The 17,062-nt window shown below is 46.9% G+C and overlaps 1 protein-coding gene across 3 annotated transcripts in view; it reads left to right on the top strand.

Annotated features, from left to right (window-relative positions):
• The window catches only part of DNAI2 (dynein axonemal intermediate chain 2), a 29,905-nt gene extending 13,923 nt beyond the window's left edge, over positions 1 to 15,982 (top strand). For 2 of the 3 annotated variants that reach the window (XM_040330981.1, XM_040330982.1), the window contains exons 5-14: positions 335 to 477; positions 774 to 887; positions 3,401 to 3,540; positions 3,917 to 4,039; positions 5,935 to 6,158; positions 6,655 to 6,790; positions 8,315 to 8,461; positions 10,393 to 10,629; positions 13,520 to 13,558; positions 15,786 to 15,982. In XM_040330981.1, the coding sequence (XP_040186915.1) occupies positions 335 to 477; positions 774 to 887; positions 3,401 to 3,540; positions 3,917 to 4,039; positions 5,935 to 6,158; positions 6,655 to 6,790; positions 8,315 to 8,461; positions 10,393 to 10,629; positions 13,520 to 13,555 (1,300 nt within the window). In that variant the 3' untranslated portion in view covers positions 13,556 to 13,558; positions 15,786 to 15,982. The remainder of the gene's footprint in view (positions 1 to 334; positions 478 to 773; positions 888 to 3,400; positions 3,541 to 3,916; positions 4,040 to 5,934; positions 6,159 to 6,654; positions 6,791 to 8,314; positions 8,462 to 10,392; positions 10,630 to 13,519; positions 13,559 to 15,785) is intronic. The other variant, XM_040330983.1, reaches the window with a different exon arrangement.
• Positions 15,983 to 17,062: the final 1,080 nt, after the last annotated feature.

The following is a 17,062-nucleotide window of genomic DNA, read 5'->3' as shown; positions in this document are numbered from 1 at the left end:
GCGTCATTGACGTTTTCCGTCGTGAGCTGGAGCATGCGCACTGGGCTTTTTTTCAGCCCGGCGCATGCAAAGTTTAATCGGCACGGGGGCGCGCTTAATTTGAATACAAGCCGCCCCCTTTGAATTACGCAGCCATACGCCGGGCCATTTACACTACGCCGCCGCAAATTACGGAGCAAGTGCTTGGAGAATACGGCACTTGCTCCAGTAAGTTGCGGTGGAGTAGTGTAAATGGATTACGCTACGCCCACCGCAAAAGTACGAGAATCTGGCCCTTCGTGTTTGGTAAGTGTAAAAATCCAGTTTAACGAATCTATCGTTTTTATGCCAACAGGGACCCCAGTGAGATCAAGCGCACTGCCACCCACCTCTCCTGGCACCCGGATGGCGGCAGGAAGCTGGCCGTGGCTTATTCTAGTCTGGAGTTCCAGCGAGCCCCCAAAGACATGAGCTACGACTCCTACATCTGGGATATCGGTGAGCAATAGCGCCCCCATCTGATCAGATTCAAAAGCTACATCATAGAGACAATAAAAAATAAATACAAAAAAGGGATCAACTCAATGGACACCATTTATATAAATCAGGTCGTGGATTGAACTCGCTGACCTTTTTTATTTCAGTGCCATATTTACTAGTTCCCAATTCTGACATTTCTCACCTACATGTAAAAATCTGTATTTTATTTTCTCAGAACCCCATAAATGTATGATGGACGCTTTCTACGTCTTCCTGAGAAAATAAACATTTTTTTCTTCTCCTTCTTTTTCCAGAAAATCCAAACAAACCGGAACTGACGCTGAAACCCGTATCCCCGCTGGTCAGCTTGGAGTATAACCCCAAAGACTCTCACATCCTGGTTGGCGGCTGCTACAACGGACAGATCAGTAAGGGGGGGGGGAGGGGTGGTCTATTCCAGTGGTTCTCAACCCCGTCCTCGAGTACCCCCAACAGGCCATGTTTGCTGGTTTTCCTTTATCTTGCACAGATGCTTTAAATCAGAGTCAATGACTTGGTATTTTAGCAGCGAAATTATATTGAAAGAAGTAGCAATCCAATTCTATAAAAAAGTTGTATTGTTTATATCAAAAAATATTTATATATATATATATATTTAATAAGTACATAAGAGTTGTAAAAAGCAATTCTGGCTCTGACATAAAACGCATGACCCATCAACAACAGAAAAAATACAGCTCATGTTATATAAACCCGTTATGTTGTGCAGAGTTTCACATGATAACCCCTACGCGTTTCGAACTTTTAATTATTGGTCTTCTTCAGGGGAGTTTTTTTATATGCAATAAAATAAAAAGTATAAATGATTTTTTAAATAAACCACCATTGGGGTAGATTCAGGTACATTTGCGCTTTTTTTTGCGGAGGCGCAGGGCAACATTTTTGCCCTGCGCCCCCGCAAATTTACTGCGCTGCCCTTGATTCACGGAGCCGTAGCTCCGTAAATTGCGTGGGCGCGCCGGCAAAATGCCCGGCGTAAGCGCAAGCAATTTAAATGATCCCGTAGGGGGGGATCGTAGAGCGCATGCTCCGTCGGGAAACTTTCCCGACGTGCATTGCGGCAAATGACGTCGCAAGGACGTCATTTGCTTCAAAGTGAACGTGAATGGCGTCCAGCGCCATTCACGAATCACTTACGCAAACTACATAAATTTGAAATTTCGCGACGCGGGAACGACGGGTATACGTAACATTGGCTGCCCCTGCTAATAGCAGGGGCAGCCTTACGCGAAAGACGCCGTACGGAAACGATGTAAACTGCGTACGCAGGGCTCGCGTAACGTTGTGAATCGGCGTTAGTATGCAATTTGCATACTATACGCTGAGCACAACGGAAACGCCACCTAGCGGCCATCGCAAGAATGCAGCCTAAGATATGCGGGCATAAGAGCCTTATGCCGCGCATATCTTAGGCTGCAGTCGGCGTAACGAGGTTCCTGAATCAGGAGCATTCGTTACGCCGGGGCAAGTAAGCAATTGCGCTGTGTAACTATGGTTACACAGGCGCAATTGCTTCTTGAATCCAGGCCATTATGTATATTGGACATATTCCATTATGGATTAAACATTGTATATTTACCATTTTCGATGACCAGAAGAATTGCCGTTCCTTTAAAAGCACGTCGGGCCCTGATGATCCCAAGAGTCCACGCACTATTCTCCTACTGATATGCACTAGCAAGCCTAACGGTGGTCTGTCTTTGGCACTACACCGAGATAGGTCCTAATTAATGATTTGTCAGTCTCTTCCCCCCAACCCATTCCTCAGCCCAACAGAAGGGTGACTTCTTGCAAGTTCTGTGGAGGAGGGAGGAGAATAGTGCATGGACTCTTGGGATCAAATTGCAGAGCTGCGTTGCTTATACCAGCTACTGCTGCAATTTCTGTTTGTCGAATTACAGAGCTGTTTTGCACAGGGCCGATCCTAGGGTCACAGACGCCTGGGTGCAGAAATATTTCTGGCGCCCCCACATGGGCGTGGTTATCTTACTAACTCCTCCCCTTTACAAATGTTTCTATGGCTACGACTCAAACACAGAGATGCTCCCCTAAGAAGTCTTCATTGGTGTCCCCCATCAGAGCAGGTGTCCCCCATCAGAGCCCCCCATAGCAGGTGTCCCCCATCAAAGCCCCCCATAGCAGGTGTCCCCCATCAGAGCCCCCCATAGCAGGTGTCCCCCACCAGAGCCCCCCACAGCAGGTGTACCCCATTTGAGCCCCCCCACAGGTGTCCCCCATCAGAGCCCCCCCCACAGAAGGTGTCCCCCATCAGAGCCCCCCCCCACAGAAGGTGTCCCCATAGATCAGTACTTGTCCAACAGATCCCTGTAGCTCGGGCACGCTAGGAGCAGAAGCACATTACAGGGGGCGGGGCATACGTGGCATCTTTGGTTACTTGGAGGGTGGCACTCGGAGAGCATTTCTAGGAGTGCATGGGATGATTGGCAGCAGCTCCGGCCAACCCAGAAGCCTCTCATCACACCACCTATGGGAGAAGAGCCGACACACGCAGAGGGGGCGGGGCAGACCGGAGACTGCTCCATGCACACCGGACAGAATTAATTAGTGGAGCCTAGTACCGGAACGTGTTCCGGTACTAGGCTCCGCTGTGGTACCCAGACTGGATACTGGGGACAGCGGGAGGTATGGGCTCTTGTCAGTTGCCAGCAGAGAGAGCAAGCGGGATGGGGAAACGGATCACCTGCTACATGCGCTCCGCCTCTGGACACAGACAAGGAGGAGGGAGGGGAGCACTTTGGAGCTTTGGCGCCCCCACCTCTGAGGCGCCTGGGTGCAGAGCACCCTGTGCACCCTGCCTAGGATCAGCCCTGGTCTTGCACATTGTACCTGTATGAAATGCCATGCTTTCTTTTCCTTTCAGCATACTGGGACACCCGGAAAGGAGGACAACCCGTGGAGCTGTCCGTCATTGAACACAGTCATAGAGATCCCGTTTACAAGGTCATCTGGCTCCAATCAAAGACTGGGACCGAGTGTTTCTCCACCTCCACAGATGGTCAGGTAATCTCAGGAAAATTCTGGCGGTGAAATGGAAACATGAATAAACATGAATACAACCAATCAAAGGTCCATTCGATGGAAGTTAGGGAATTTGGCTGGAGTTGGGATTTAAGTTGTCACCTAAGAAGTTGGTGGGTCAGATGAACTGCTTTTAGGGGGGACTCCTTTAAGAGTTTCTGGCTCTGTGTCTCCATCATTGTTAAGCCAAGCAAGGAAGTCTCACTCCTCCTGCTTGATTCTTCATAATCTACATTTTTTAATCCTGGTCGGATAATTAAACCTCTCTCTGTTCCATGAAGATGGGATATGGGAACTCCTAGAAAATAATCATACTTCAGTTTACTGTAATGGATGACTTGTAGATTTTTCCCGGTAGGTCTTGTGGTGGGACATCCGAAAAATGAGCGAGCCGACAGAAAAGTTAATCCTGGACATCACAAAGAAAGGAAACCTTGACCTGGCTTTGGGCGGAATCTCACTGGAGTTTGAACCAACTATGGTGAGTACCCTGAGAATGTACAATATCACACGTTAAAGGGGGAACCCCCTCACAGCCATTTATACCTATGAGAAGCTGTAGGCTGCAGCTATGTCTCCTGGGTGAGGAAATATGCCCACAATATTCATTGTACAGTCTCATACGCTTGTGTGCATGGGCTATATTGTCTATATAAGGAGACTCTGCTTCCTGCTCTGTAGTGCTGTACAGCAGTTGTGCCTTGCTGTTCATCTGTCACAGTACGAGTCCACCAGTCACAATGTGCTTTCTAAGTCAAGACTACTGGAAAATGGCGCCCGTCAGCACACAGACTCAACACACTATGAATCCAAAGTAAATTAGAAATGGCTCCAGCTTGGTTCTCCACCCGTAGAAGAATCCGCCCAATACGTTTCGTCTGTGTGGGGCTTAATTGTGCTTTCTGTGTAGCTGGGATTTTATCTCTGCGATTGTTGATCAGAGTGTAATTGTGTGGACATATCCTTTAACAAGGACCTGTAATGCAGAAGCTGTGCTCGAAAAAGACGACAAGCAAAAGACTAGTCATCAGCATTGCTTAGAGGCTCCCTGCAGCTGATTCTTTTTTTCTTTCAATTTCTGACTTGCCTTGTTCTACATTGTGTCTGTGTGGAAGCAGCCATATTTAAAGTGAACCAAAACGCATAAAGTAAAGATTTGATATGATAGAGAGAATGTTATTTGTGCCTAAGCAGCACCCATAAAAACTCCAAACTTTTGAAACAAAGGACCAGTTTAATGCCCTTCAGACTTTAGGGGGGCCAGACTGTGGCCAGTGGGAGTAGAAAATGCCCTGGTATTGATAGTAAACAATAGGCTTGGTGGTCAGAGGGAGCATAAAAACGATATCATTGGTGTCAGTGGGATGGGAGGAATAGTGTCCCATCATTGGTATCAGTGGAATGAATAGTGCCCCATCATTGGTATCAGTGGAATGAATAGTGTCCCGTCATTGGTTTTAGCGGGAGGAATAGTGTCCTATCAATGGTGTCAGTGGGAGGAATAGTGCCCCATCATTGGTGTCAGTGGGAGGAATAGTGTCCCATCATTGGTATCAGTGGAATGAATAGTGTCCTATCATTGGTGTCAGTGGGAGGAATAGTACCCCACTATTGGTGTCAGTGGCAGGCATAGTGTCCCATAATTGGCATTAGTGGGAGGAAGAGTGCCCTATCATTGGTGTCAGTGGGAGGAATTGTGTCCTATCATTAGTGTCAGTGGGAGGAATAGTGCCCCATTATTGGTGTCAGTGGGAGGAATAGTGCCCCATCATTGGCATCAGTGGGAGGAATAGTATCCACTCCAGTCATTGGTATCAGTGTAAGTGCCCCAAGGGCCAGGTAAAGGCAAGCAAAGGACCACATCCGACCCGCAGGCGGCAGTTTTGAGACCACTGATCTAAGGCACTGCTGCCCCTGGCTGATAGTCTCACCAGATTTGGAGTGAGATTTGGTGATGGGACTCCTGTGCTGCTCACTGTTCTCCTTGCTGGGGAGGAAGCTGTACCTGAGGATCTGCAGTGAAAAGATCTCCCTACTTCTGCTTCATCCATTCTGTAGATCTATGGTTTCTCCACCTCTCCTTCAGTTCCTCATTATTCCTCCACCGGTCATCAAATCACCATCGGGGGGGCGCGCTGACATAAGGAAGCAAAGCCCCGCTCTTCTGCCAAGATGGCCGCCTCCACACAAACTGTGAAGACACCATGCAGAACAAGGCATGGCAAGTCAGCTGCGGGAGGCTGGGAAGGCCGGGAAATACTGGTGACTGATCTTTTGCCCTCTGCCTGCCTTTCCCATTACAACTCCTCTTTAAAGGTCAAACTTGATATAGAATAAAGTATATTACCAATGATCTGCTTTTGCTTTTCCATAAAGCCAACCAAGTTCATGGTGGGAACCGAGCAGGGCATGGTAATCTCCTGTAACCGCAAGGCCAAGACTCCAGCCGAAAAGATTGTGTGCACTTACAGCGGGCACCATGGACCCATTTATTCCGTGCAGAGGAACCCCTTCTTCCCTAAAAACTTCCTGACAGTTGGAGACTGGACGGCCCGGATCTGGTCTGAAGACTCCAGGGAATCCTCCATTATGTGGACAAAGTAAGCAATGGTGAATTTATACTCGAGGAGTCGATGGGTTAAAGGGGTTGCAAAGGTTTGTTTTTTATTTTCTAAATAGGTTCCTTTAAGCCTGTGCATTGTTGGTTCACTTACCTTTTCCTTCCATTCCCCTTCTAAATGTTTTTTTTCTTTGTCTGGATTTCTCACTTCCTGTTTCTCCTCAGTAAGCTTGCCCCCACCATCTGACCCGTTCTGGCTGGGGGTTAGTCAGCTTGCTTTCCCCCTCCCTTGGGACTACAACCCTGCGGGGAGACGCTCAGTAAGCTTGCCCCCATCATCCAAGCCGTTCTGGCTGGGGGTTAGTCAGCGTGCTCGCCCCCTCCCTTGGGTATACATCCCTGCAGGGAGACGCTCAGTAAGCTTGCCCCCATCATCCGAGCCATTTTGGCTGGGGGTTAGTCAGCATGCTCGCTTCCTCCCTTGGGTAAACAACTCAAACATATTTGATTTTTTTTTTTTTGCGATTCACATTTAGATATCACATGAGCTACTTAACAGATGCAGCGTGGAGTCCGGTACGGCCCTCTGTGTTCCTGACCACCAAAATGGACGGCACCCTGGATGTCTGGGACTATTTATTCAAACAGAACAACCCCTCTCTCAGCCTCAAAGTGAGTTCTGATGTCTGACGCTTTCTATACCAACCTCTACAATTCTTACCAGTTTGGCTGTAGACTGACCGTAGGCCTCATAGTTACATTGTTAGTCTGATTAAAAAAAAAACACAAATTGATCTAGTTCAACCAATAGAAGGGGGGGGGGGGAAATATATACAATCCTATACCCACAGGTGATCCGGAGGAGCACCGATTTTTCAAAGCCGGGCACCCCTTCCATAGACTCCCATGTTAAACAGTAATTTCTCTGGTGACTTTGGGGACCTGGTACCAGCCGGCCGTAGGTTCCCTGGACCCGGAACTTGGCACACATGTAGTCCCATTTCTCCTCTACAAATGTGCACAGTTTGTTGTCTAGGGGACCTAAGGCTGGGGAGCACCGATTTTTTTTTTTTTAAAGTGGGGTACCCCTTCCATAGACTCCCATGTTAAACGTCGGTCTAGTCATGGGCACAGTGAGGCATAGGGTGCCCACGTGTCCTGGATTGCCCGGGACTGTCCCGCAATTGACATGTCTGTCCTGGGTCCCGGGCACCTTCATTCTGGGACAATACAATGTCCCGGAATGAAATAGAGGACACAGCCACCCCCTACTAATAACTACATTTCCGGAACTGGTTGCTAGGGCCGGCGCTGCCTGGCATCTTGCAACCAGTGACAATTTACTCTCAGACAGTGAGACCGGGAGCGAGGCCTGCGCCTAGTGCAGCACTGCTGTCCCCACCCACCTCAGCACCTCCTCCTTCTCTGACACCCAGCCGCACCTAGCAGGGAACTGGTGTGATCTTCACTCTCCAGATAGTGACGCCACTCCTTTCCTTCAATGCACGTGGCTCATGCAGAGGGAGTGACAGCAGCACTGCATCTGGTGGCAGGCTATGGGTGGCAAGCGGCACTGCAGCTGGTGGCAAGTAGCACATTCACCTGACAAATAACCCGTCGCCAAATTCCCCATCAACCCCGAGACTACATTTCCCCCCCGCTCATCTTTCCCCCCGCCCCCCCTCATCTTTTTTGGGGGAAGGTGAGAGAGAGGGGGTGTGTCCCTGAATGGCAGTTTGGAAATGTGGTCACCCTAGTGAGGCATGGACATAGTGAGGCATGGGCACAGTGAGGCATGGGCACAGTGAGGCATGCAGATGGACACCCTTGGCTTATACTCGAATCAATACGTTTTCCCATTTTTCTTTTGTGGTAAAATTAGGTCCTCGGCTTAAATTCGGGTCGGCTTATACTCGAGTATATATGGTATTTGCCTGGAGTTCAGTTTTAGGCCCATATGTGATGGGGGAATAAAATCTGTATGCGGCCTCTCTGTGTGACCTGCTGAAGGCCGCACTGTCAGGAAGGGTAAAGCTGTTAGCGCTTGGTGCCAATTAATACTCCCAATTACAGGTAATATTGGGTAATGGGGCAATAGGTTCTCTGATTTTGTTTCCTGCCATGCGTATCTTTGAAGGATTTTACCCATTTACACGATTGCAGATAATAACAAATCTGGTTATTTCTCCTCCCAAGGTGTGCGACGAGCCTCTCTACAGCCTCCGCTTACAGGATAACGGGCGATTTGTGGCCTGCGGATCGAAGAACGGTTTGACAACCCTCCTGGAGATGTCACCGGGACTCTGCACCATACAGAGGAACGAGAAGAACCTCACCACCGCCGTGAGTCCATCACCTCCATTCATAATGGGTCATTTCACCGGGGTAGGGCCGGGATAGGGGATAAAGCTGGTAAGGCTGAACTCCGGGTGGATATTAAAGACACAAATTATTGCAGCTCAGTATTCATTCACCCCTTTCCCGCTCACCCCGGTGTCCCTCTTAACCACTTTAAGACAGGGCCTGTTTTTCAGACTCTGTGTTTCCAAGAACCCCCCAAACATTATACATTTTTTTTTTCTGTGTTAACACACAGATCCACGTCCTGTCAGGTGAGAGGAGACCGATCAGTGTGTTCCCAGTACAGAGGAACACAGATCGGTCTCCTCCCCCTACCGCTAGAATCACTCCCTAGGTAACACATTTAACCCCTTGATCGCCCCCTAGTGTTAACGCCTTCATATACAGTAATCAGTGCTTTTTTATAGCACTGCTCGCTGTATAAATGTGAATGGTCCCAAAATAGTGTCAAAAGTGTCCAATGTGTCCGCCGCAATGTGGCACTTCCGATAAAAAAATCGCAGATCGCTGCCATTACTAGTAAAAAAATAAAATAAAAATGGCATAAATCAATAACCTATTTTGTAGACGCTATGGGCCAGATTCAGGTAGGGAGCGCGTAACTCTGTGCGGGCGTAGCGTATCCTATTTACGCTACGCCTCCGCAACTTTGACAGGCAAGTGCATTATTCACAAAGCACTTGCTCCGTAAGTTGCGGCGGCGTAGCGTAAATTGGCCGGCGTAAGCCCGCCTAATTCAAATCTGTAAGATGTGGGCGTGTTTTATGCAAAATCATGGTGACCCCACGTAAATGACGCTTTTTACGAACGCGCATGCGCCGTCCGTGAAAGTATCCCAGTGCGCATGCTCCAAATTAACCCGCAAAAAGCCAATGCTTTCGACGTGAACGTAAATTACACCCAGCCCTATTCGCGAACGATTTACGCAAATTAAGTAATCAACGGAAAATTCGACGCTGGCCCGACGTCCATACTTAACATTGTCTGCGCCTCATATAACAGGGGTAACTTTACGCCGGAAAAAGCCTTACGTAAACGGCGTATCTGTACTGCAACGGCCGGGTGTGCGTTCGTGAATAGGCGTATCTAGCTGATTTACATATTCTAGGCGTAAATCAGCGTACACGCCCCTAGTGGCCAGCATAAATATGCAGTTAAGATACGACGGCGTAGGAGACTTACGCTGGTCGTATCTTAGACAAATTCTGGCGTATCTGATTCTTTGAATCAGGCGCCAAGATACGACGCCGCACACTCAGAGATACGACGGCATATCTGGAGATACGCTGTCGTATCTCTTACCTGAATCTGGCCCTATAACTTTTGCGCACACCAATCAATATACACTTATTGCGTTTTTTTTTTTTTACCAAAAATATGTAGAAGAATACGTATCGCATAGCATACTTGCTCATTATTTAGTACTTACCTGGGATCGAAGCCCCCACAGCGCTCCTGGGTGACCTCCTTCGTCACTGCCATGATACCCGGAGTGACTTCCGGGTATCACTGCTCCGGTGCTGTGACGTCACGCCCCCGCGCATGCGCACAGGTGATGCCACTAATGGCACGAGTGCCTGCACCCGAGCCTGCACCCGCCTGCCCCCGCGCCTGCACCCGATGTCTACATGTAGACATCAGTGCCGGTATTTTCTGCAAATATCTTCTAGACCTTTTAGGTTTGGGAGATATTTGTTGCACCTACAGGTAAGTCTTAATCTAGGCTTACCTGTAGGTTAAAGTGGTTGTAAATGGGTTTACAACCCATTTAAGTGGCTTAACAACCACTTTAAGTCTCACATATGTATTTAAATCTGGTCTCTAATGCTGCTATAGTCCGCATACACCCTCCCCCTATATCGATCTACTAGTTTGTGACTTGCTCATCTCATAACCTCTCCATCTGCCCTCAGATGTTCGAGCGTGAGACCAAGAGAGAGAAGATCCTGGAAGCGAGGCACAGAGAGATGCGGCTGAAGGAACGCAGCAAGGCCGAGCCAGGTAAAGAGGAGGAGACCAAGGAGGACAAGCCGGAGGAGAACACAGAGGAGCTGATCGCCAAGGCAGAGAAAGATTTCGTAGAGATGATTGAAGCGGAGCGAAAGAAGCGGGATCAGGAAGAGAAGAAACTGCAAGACAAGGAAGGAGAGGTATTAATAATATAATTTTTGTACTCACCTTAAAGTGGTTGTAAACCCAACCACAGGACATGCACCTACAGGCAAGCCTAGATTAAGGGTTACCTGTAGGTGCAAGAGACGGTTAAGGAGATATTTTCACAAAAACGGGCACCGCTGTCTACGGCGCATGCCGTTTTTTTGAATGACATTATCGGAGTTAATGCCGTGGTTTCACGCATGCGGCCCTGGCTGTGATTGGCCGCAGCGGCCAAAACTGGAAGAAGCTCCAGGGGACATGGCGGCGGAGGTCGACGGGACCGAGGCGGACTTCGGGAGCTTCGATCTCAGGTAAGTGCCACATAATGAGCTAGTATGCTGTGCCTACTAGCTCATTATGCCTTTCTCTTGCAGGTCTTTTTAAAAAAAAATTGTACCCGGTTTTCCTTCCTCTTTAAAATCCTTTTATCTAAGTCTATTGAATCTGATGGTAAGCTAAAGTTATGCTGCCACCTACAGGGCTCATAGTAAACTTAAGGCCAGCCTCCTTGAGGCTAAAACTCCGCCCACCTGCAGAAAAACAATAATATATGGGAAGAGGTGAGGTGTGTCCTTCAATTTACTTAAGAGGGTGAGTACAGAAATCCAATTTTTCTCTATCATCCATTGAAGGATAAAGGTTTATGGTAATAAGCAACCAAAGGACATCCAAAAGCAGTCCAGGCAGGTGGGGGTGTAGGGGGGGGGGGGTCACACCAAAACATACACAAAAAAACAAACTAAGGGAAACCAAGGCTGTTAAAATTCACTTGCAGAACTTGCCGAAACCAGCATCTGCAGAAGCAGACAGGACGACCTTGCACAACATAGGGGAATTAGTGCAGAAGACCGAATCGCAACTTTACAAATCTGTGACACCAAGGCCTGGTGATGACCCAAGGAACGCTCACTGCCCTGGTGGACTGGGCTTTACAAGGAAAAGGAGGCACTATACCTCATAGGCCTGCACAATAACCTCTCAAATTTGAGTGGATCCGGAGGCCTGAGAACCTCTTTTAGGACCTTCTTGATTGACAGAAAGGGAGTGCCTAAGGGAAGCTGTGGCAGAAGGGTAAACCTTTATGGTCATAACCACATCTAGGCAATGGAGAGACCAGAGCTGGATGCAAGAAAGATAACACAATATCCTCAAGAAGGTGAAAAGAAGAGTAAAAAAAAAACGTCCTTGGTCTCAAAACAATCTTGTCTTTATAAGAATCAGATAGGGCTCCTTAAAGGACAACACTAACAACTCAGATCTTCTGGTCAATGTCAGGACCTGAATCACCTGATGGATGGTACAGCATACAGGGCAGGAGCAGGAGTAGGATAACGGCTAGCAGTATCTGTCAGCAGCAAAACACTGAGGCAAGAGGCACTTAGTAGGAGAGTTCCTAAATACCCTCCCAGCAGCCAGCATCAGGTGGAAACTGATTACTTGGGTCTGCTGGCTGCTTGGAGACACTGGTGGACACTGGAACTACAAACCTCTGCCTTCCCAGAGTAGGATAACGGCTAGCAGTATCTGTCAGCAGCAAAACACTGAGGCAAGAGGTACTTAGTAGTAGAGTTCCTAAATACCCTCCCAGCAGCCAGCATCAGGTGGAAACTGATTACTTGGGTCTGCTGGCTGCTTGGAGACACTGGTGGACACTGGAACTACAAACCTCTGCTTTCCCAGAGCAGAGGATTGTAGTTCTGGTCTTCAATCTAGTATTTCCCACTTTTTGGTGGCCAAATGTATCAATATCATCATTCAGCTGATCATTCAACTCAACCAAAGTGATTACATTGAATAAAGAAGTTTTGTAAAAATCCTTTTCTTGGAGTCCATTGAGGGGCATAGAGTCTTAATCCTTCGGGTTATACTGTCGCCTGCAGGAACATTAGACACCAGTGTAGCGCCCTCCTAGTAAATTTCGTTATTGGCCCCACTGTACTTAGTGGAGTGGTTGTTGGTTATTTGGGTCTGATCAGGGTTCCTGGCTGAGAGTTTGATTGCTTCTCTCTGCTTATGGAAGAAGATTCCATAGCATAGTGAGGAAGATTTAAATTATCAGCTGAATAGTTATCATACCCTGGCCAATCATTGGAATGGGGCATACTGAAGGTGGCTGGGGAGGTAATAAATAGACAGGAGGTCCGAACAAATTGTTCTTTCCTCATCAAGGAGAGTTCCAGTACTCCTGGGGCTGTTACCCCTAGGAGAAGCATCACTAAGACAAAAGACTGCCAAAGCTTACTATGCTTCCAATGATGAATGGACACATTGAGTGAGTGGGATCATTTAGAAAAAGGAGCCAGTAAATTACATATTTACTAGCCCCCTCCTCCGCACTCCATCCTGAACAGCAGCCAGAGGGAGAGGAGGGAAGCCAGCAGACTGCGGGGCAGGGAAGCCAACAGGGGTTGGGGGGAGCCCGGGCAGTGGGAGGATTTGGCACCAGACATAGTAATTAGGGTGTGCCCAGGCACCTGGCATGCCCCATGCACACACCTATGCAGTACGGCAATTAAACGTTGTCATCTTGGGACAGGAAGTGTTTTTTTTTTGGGGGGGGGGGGGTTAGATAGTTTACCTTTGAAAGTGAAATTCAATTCCCTAATCCCCCACCCTAACACTAACCTAAATTGGCCCCTAAATTACAATAAACTGACCCCAGACCAGTCCCAGTCGCTGTGCCCAATGATCATTGATTTGCCTCTGCTGATCCCTGTGATAGGCGCTCTGTCAGGCATTGATGACACTCTGGTATATCCGCCTATAATTTATATAAAAAGCTCAGTATACAAATCTCTGCCTTGTATGTAATGACTGCATAGATACACAGTATATATATATATATATGTATATGTGTGATATGATATATGTCTCCCCCTGCAGGAGAAAGAAGTGTCTGAAGAGAAAGATGTGAAATAATAGGTGAGTTCTGTGTATAAAGATCTGTAAATATCAAACGTCTCTGAAGAATTCTCAAGAAAAATACTTTAAATACAGAACCCAACAAAGATCCATTATAAAAAAAGATCAAATTTTATTATTACACAATGTAACAATTTTTTATTTTATTTTTTAACAGAGATGTTCACAATGTAACAATTTAAATACATCCAGCCCAGGCCAATTCTGACATTTCTCTCCTACATGTAAACATCATCATTTTTTTTTTTTGCTAGCAAATTACTCAGAACTCCCAAACATTATCTATATTTTTTAAAGCAGAGACCCTAGAGAATAAAATGGTGCAATTTTTTCTATGTCACACGGTATTTAACCACTTAAGGACCACCTCCTGCAGATATACGTCGGCAGAATGGCACGGCTGGGCACAAGCACGTACATGTACGTCCTCCTTAAGTGCCCAGCCGTGGGTCGCGGCCGCGCGCCCGGGACCCGGTCCGAAGCTCCGTGACTGCGGCCGCGGGACCCATGGACCCGATCGCCGCTGGAGTCCCGCGATCGGTCCCCGGAGCTGAAGAACGGGGAGAGCTCTGTGTAAACACAGCTTCCCCATTCTTCACTGTGGCGCTGTCATCGATCGTGTGTTCCCTGTAATAGGTAACACGATCAGTGACGTCACACAGTCCCAAAAATGTGTCAAAATTGTCCGATGTGTCCGCCATAATGTCGCAGTCACGAAAAAAATCGCTGATCGCCGCCATTAGTAGTAAAAAAAAAAATTATAAAAATGCAATAAAACTATCCCCTATTTTGTAAACGCAATAAATTTTGCGCAAACCAATTGATAAACGCTTATTGCGATTTTTTTATACCAAAAATAGGTAGAAGAATACGTATCGGCCTAAACTGAGGGGAAAAAAAATTATATATTTTTGGGGATATTTATTATAGCAAAAAGTAAAAAATATTGCATTTTTTTCCAAATTGTCGCTCTATTTTTGCTTATAGCGCAAAAAATAAAAACCGCAGAGGTGATCAAATATCACCAAAAGAAAGCTCTATTTGTGGGAAAAAAAGGACGCCAATTTTGTTTGGGAGCCACGTCACACGACCGCGCAATTGTCTGTTAAAGCGACGCAGTGCCGAATCGCAAAAACTGGCTGGGTCCTTTACCTGCCTAAAGGTCCGGGTCTTAAGTGGTTAAGCAACAATTTTTAAAACGCTATTTTTTTGGGGGGAAAAATACACTTGAATTTTAATGCAAAAAATAAATAAAATAACACAATATATAAGAAACATTTTTTGTAAACTAAAAAAGACAATGTTATGTCAAGTAAATAGATACCCAATATATCACCCCTTTAAAATTGCACACGCTCATGGAATGGCGCCAAACTACGGTACTTAACCACTACCATACCAGGCCAATTCTGGCATTCTCTCCTACAAAAAAAAATTTTTTTTTTTTGCTCGAAAATTACTCAGAACCACCAAATATTATATATATATAGCAGCGACACTAAGGAATAAAATGTCGGTTGTTGAAATTTTTTATGTCACACAGTATTTGCGCAGCAATTTTTCCAGCATTTTTTTTTTATTATTTACTTTTTTTTTTTTGCTAGAAAATTACTCAGAACCACCAAATATTTTATTTATATATATATATATATAGCAGCGACACTAGGGAATAAAATGTCGGTTGTTGAAATTTTTTATGTCACATACATTTTTTATTATTTACTTTTTTTTTTAGGGGGGGGGGGGGAAACACTTTCATGAATTAAAAAGAAAAACAGAACACAATATTTACCCTAATGTTTTTGTATAATGTGAAAGATGTTACACTGAGTAAATAGATACACGGCTGCGCAATTTTCAGCTAAAGCGACGCAGTGCCGAATCTCAAATAGTGCTCTGGTCTTTGGCCAGCGAAATGGTCCGGGGCTGAAGTGGTTAAACATGCTTGAGCACGCTAATGCTTACACGCACGTGCACATGTAGACGGGCGCACGGTCCTAGTTCTGGGAACCGTTCTTCACGCATGTGCATTTCTTTGAGCAGGGGCATGAGTTTGCCTATCAGGGTGTATAACATTATGCCAAGCACTCATTTTTTTCTGTATTTTTTTTTTCCCCTTTAAACATTTTTATTATTTATTTATTTTTGTTTATTATGTATTTAATTTATTTTAATGTTTATTTATTTTAATTATTATTTTCTGTATTTATAATTTGTTTATATAAAGCAGGTTGAAAGTCTGTCCACGCGGTGAAAAGAGTGACTTTCCATAAACTGTGACTATGTGACGGAGGTGTCCCTCTTCTTCCTACGCGTTCCGTCACCCCACCGCCCGTCCCACTACACAGAGCAGAAGTCCGCACTACAGGATCGTTTTTTTTTTTCACTTGATTGTTCTTACCGTTTCCCTTCTGTTTTTTTTGTAAAGGAAAGAGAATAAATATTTTATTGCATTGTGGTAGTTGTGGTATCTTAGAAGGAATCCGATCTAGAGGAGCTGTCAACACAATCCTGCAGCCATGCTAAAATAAGAAAAAACACTCATTTTTTCCTTACAGCTGAACTAGGTCCAGTATCAAGGGATTGTTGCACTTGCTGGTGTACAAAGCACAGTGCGCCCCCCTGGTGTACAATGCACAGTGCGCCCCCCTGGTGTACAATGCACAGTGCGCCCCCCTGGTGTACAATGCACAGTGCGCCCCCTGGTGTACAACACATAGTGCGCCCCTGGTGTACAACACATAGTGCGCCCCTGGTGTACAACACATAGTGCGCCCCCTGGTGTACAACACATAGTGCGCCCCTGGTGTACAACACATAGTGCGCCCCCTGGTGTACAATGCACAGTGCGCCCCCTGGTGTACAATGCACAGTGCGCCCCCTGGTGTACAAGGCACAGTGCGCCCCCTGGTGTACAACGCACAGTGCGCCCCCCTGGTGTACAAAGCACAGTGCGCCCCCTGGTGTACAACACACAGTGCCCCCCCCTGGTGTACAATGCGCCCCCTGGTGTACAATGCGCAGTGCGCCCCCCTGGTGTACAATGCGCAGTGCGCCCCCCTGGTGTACAATGCGCAGTGCGCCCCCCTGGTGTACAATGCGCAGTGCGCCCCCCTGGTGTACAATGCGCAGTGCGCCCCCCTGGTGTACAATGCGCAGTGCGTCCCCCTGGTGTACAATGCACAGTGCGCCCCCCCCCCCTGGTGTACACGGCACAGTGCGCCCCCTGGTGTACAATGCACAGTGCACCCCCCCCCTGGTGTAAACAGTCCCATTCTCCCTCTCCAGGCAGGGCCACCCTCAAAGAGACACAGGACCAGCCAGCCACAGGTATTTCCAACCTTATGTGTATAAAATCACGGGAGACACATCCATAGAAATATCATTGTGCGAACATCTTTATTAAAAGTTGCCTGATGTATATGAAAAAAAAAGACGCCCATCCAGCACCTGAAATGACCAGAACAGCATGAATCAGAAAACCGCAGCCACTGGGGCCAGTGA

This window comes from Rana temporaria, chromosome 12 (assembly GCF_905171775.1).
Source record: "Rana temporaria chromosome 12, aRanTem1.1, whole genome shotgun sequence".
Taxonomy (NCBI): Eukaryota; Metazoa; Chordata; class Amphibia; order Anura; family Ranidae; genus Rana; species Rana temporaria.
Note: the sequence above shows the minus strand (reverse complement) of the source record. Positions and strands in the feature narration are given on the sequence as shown.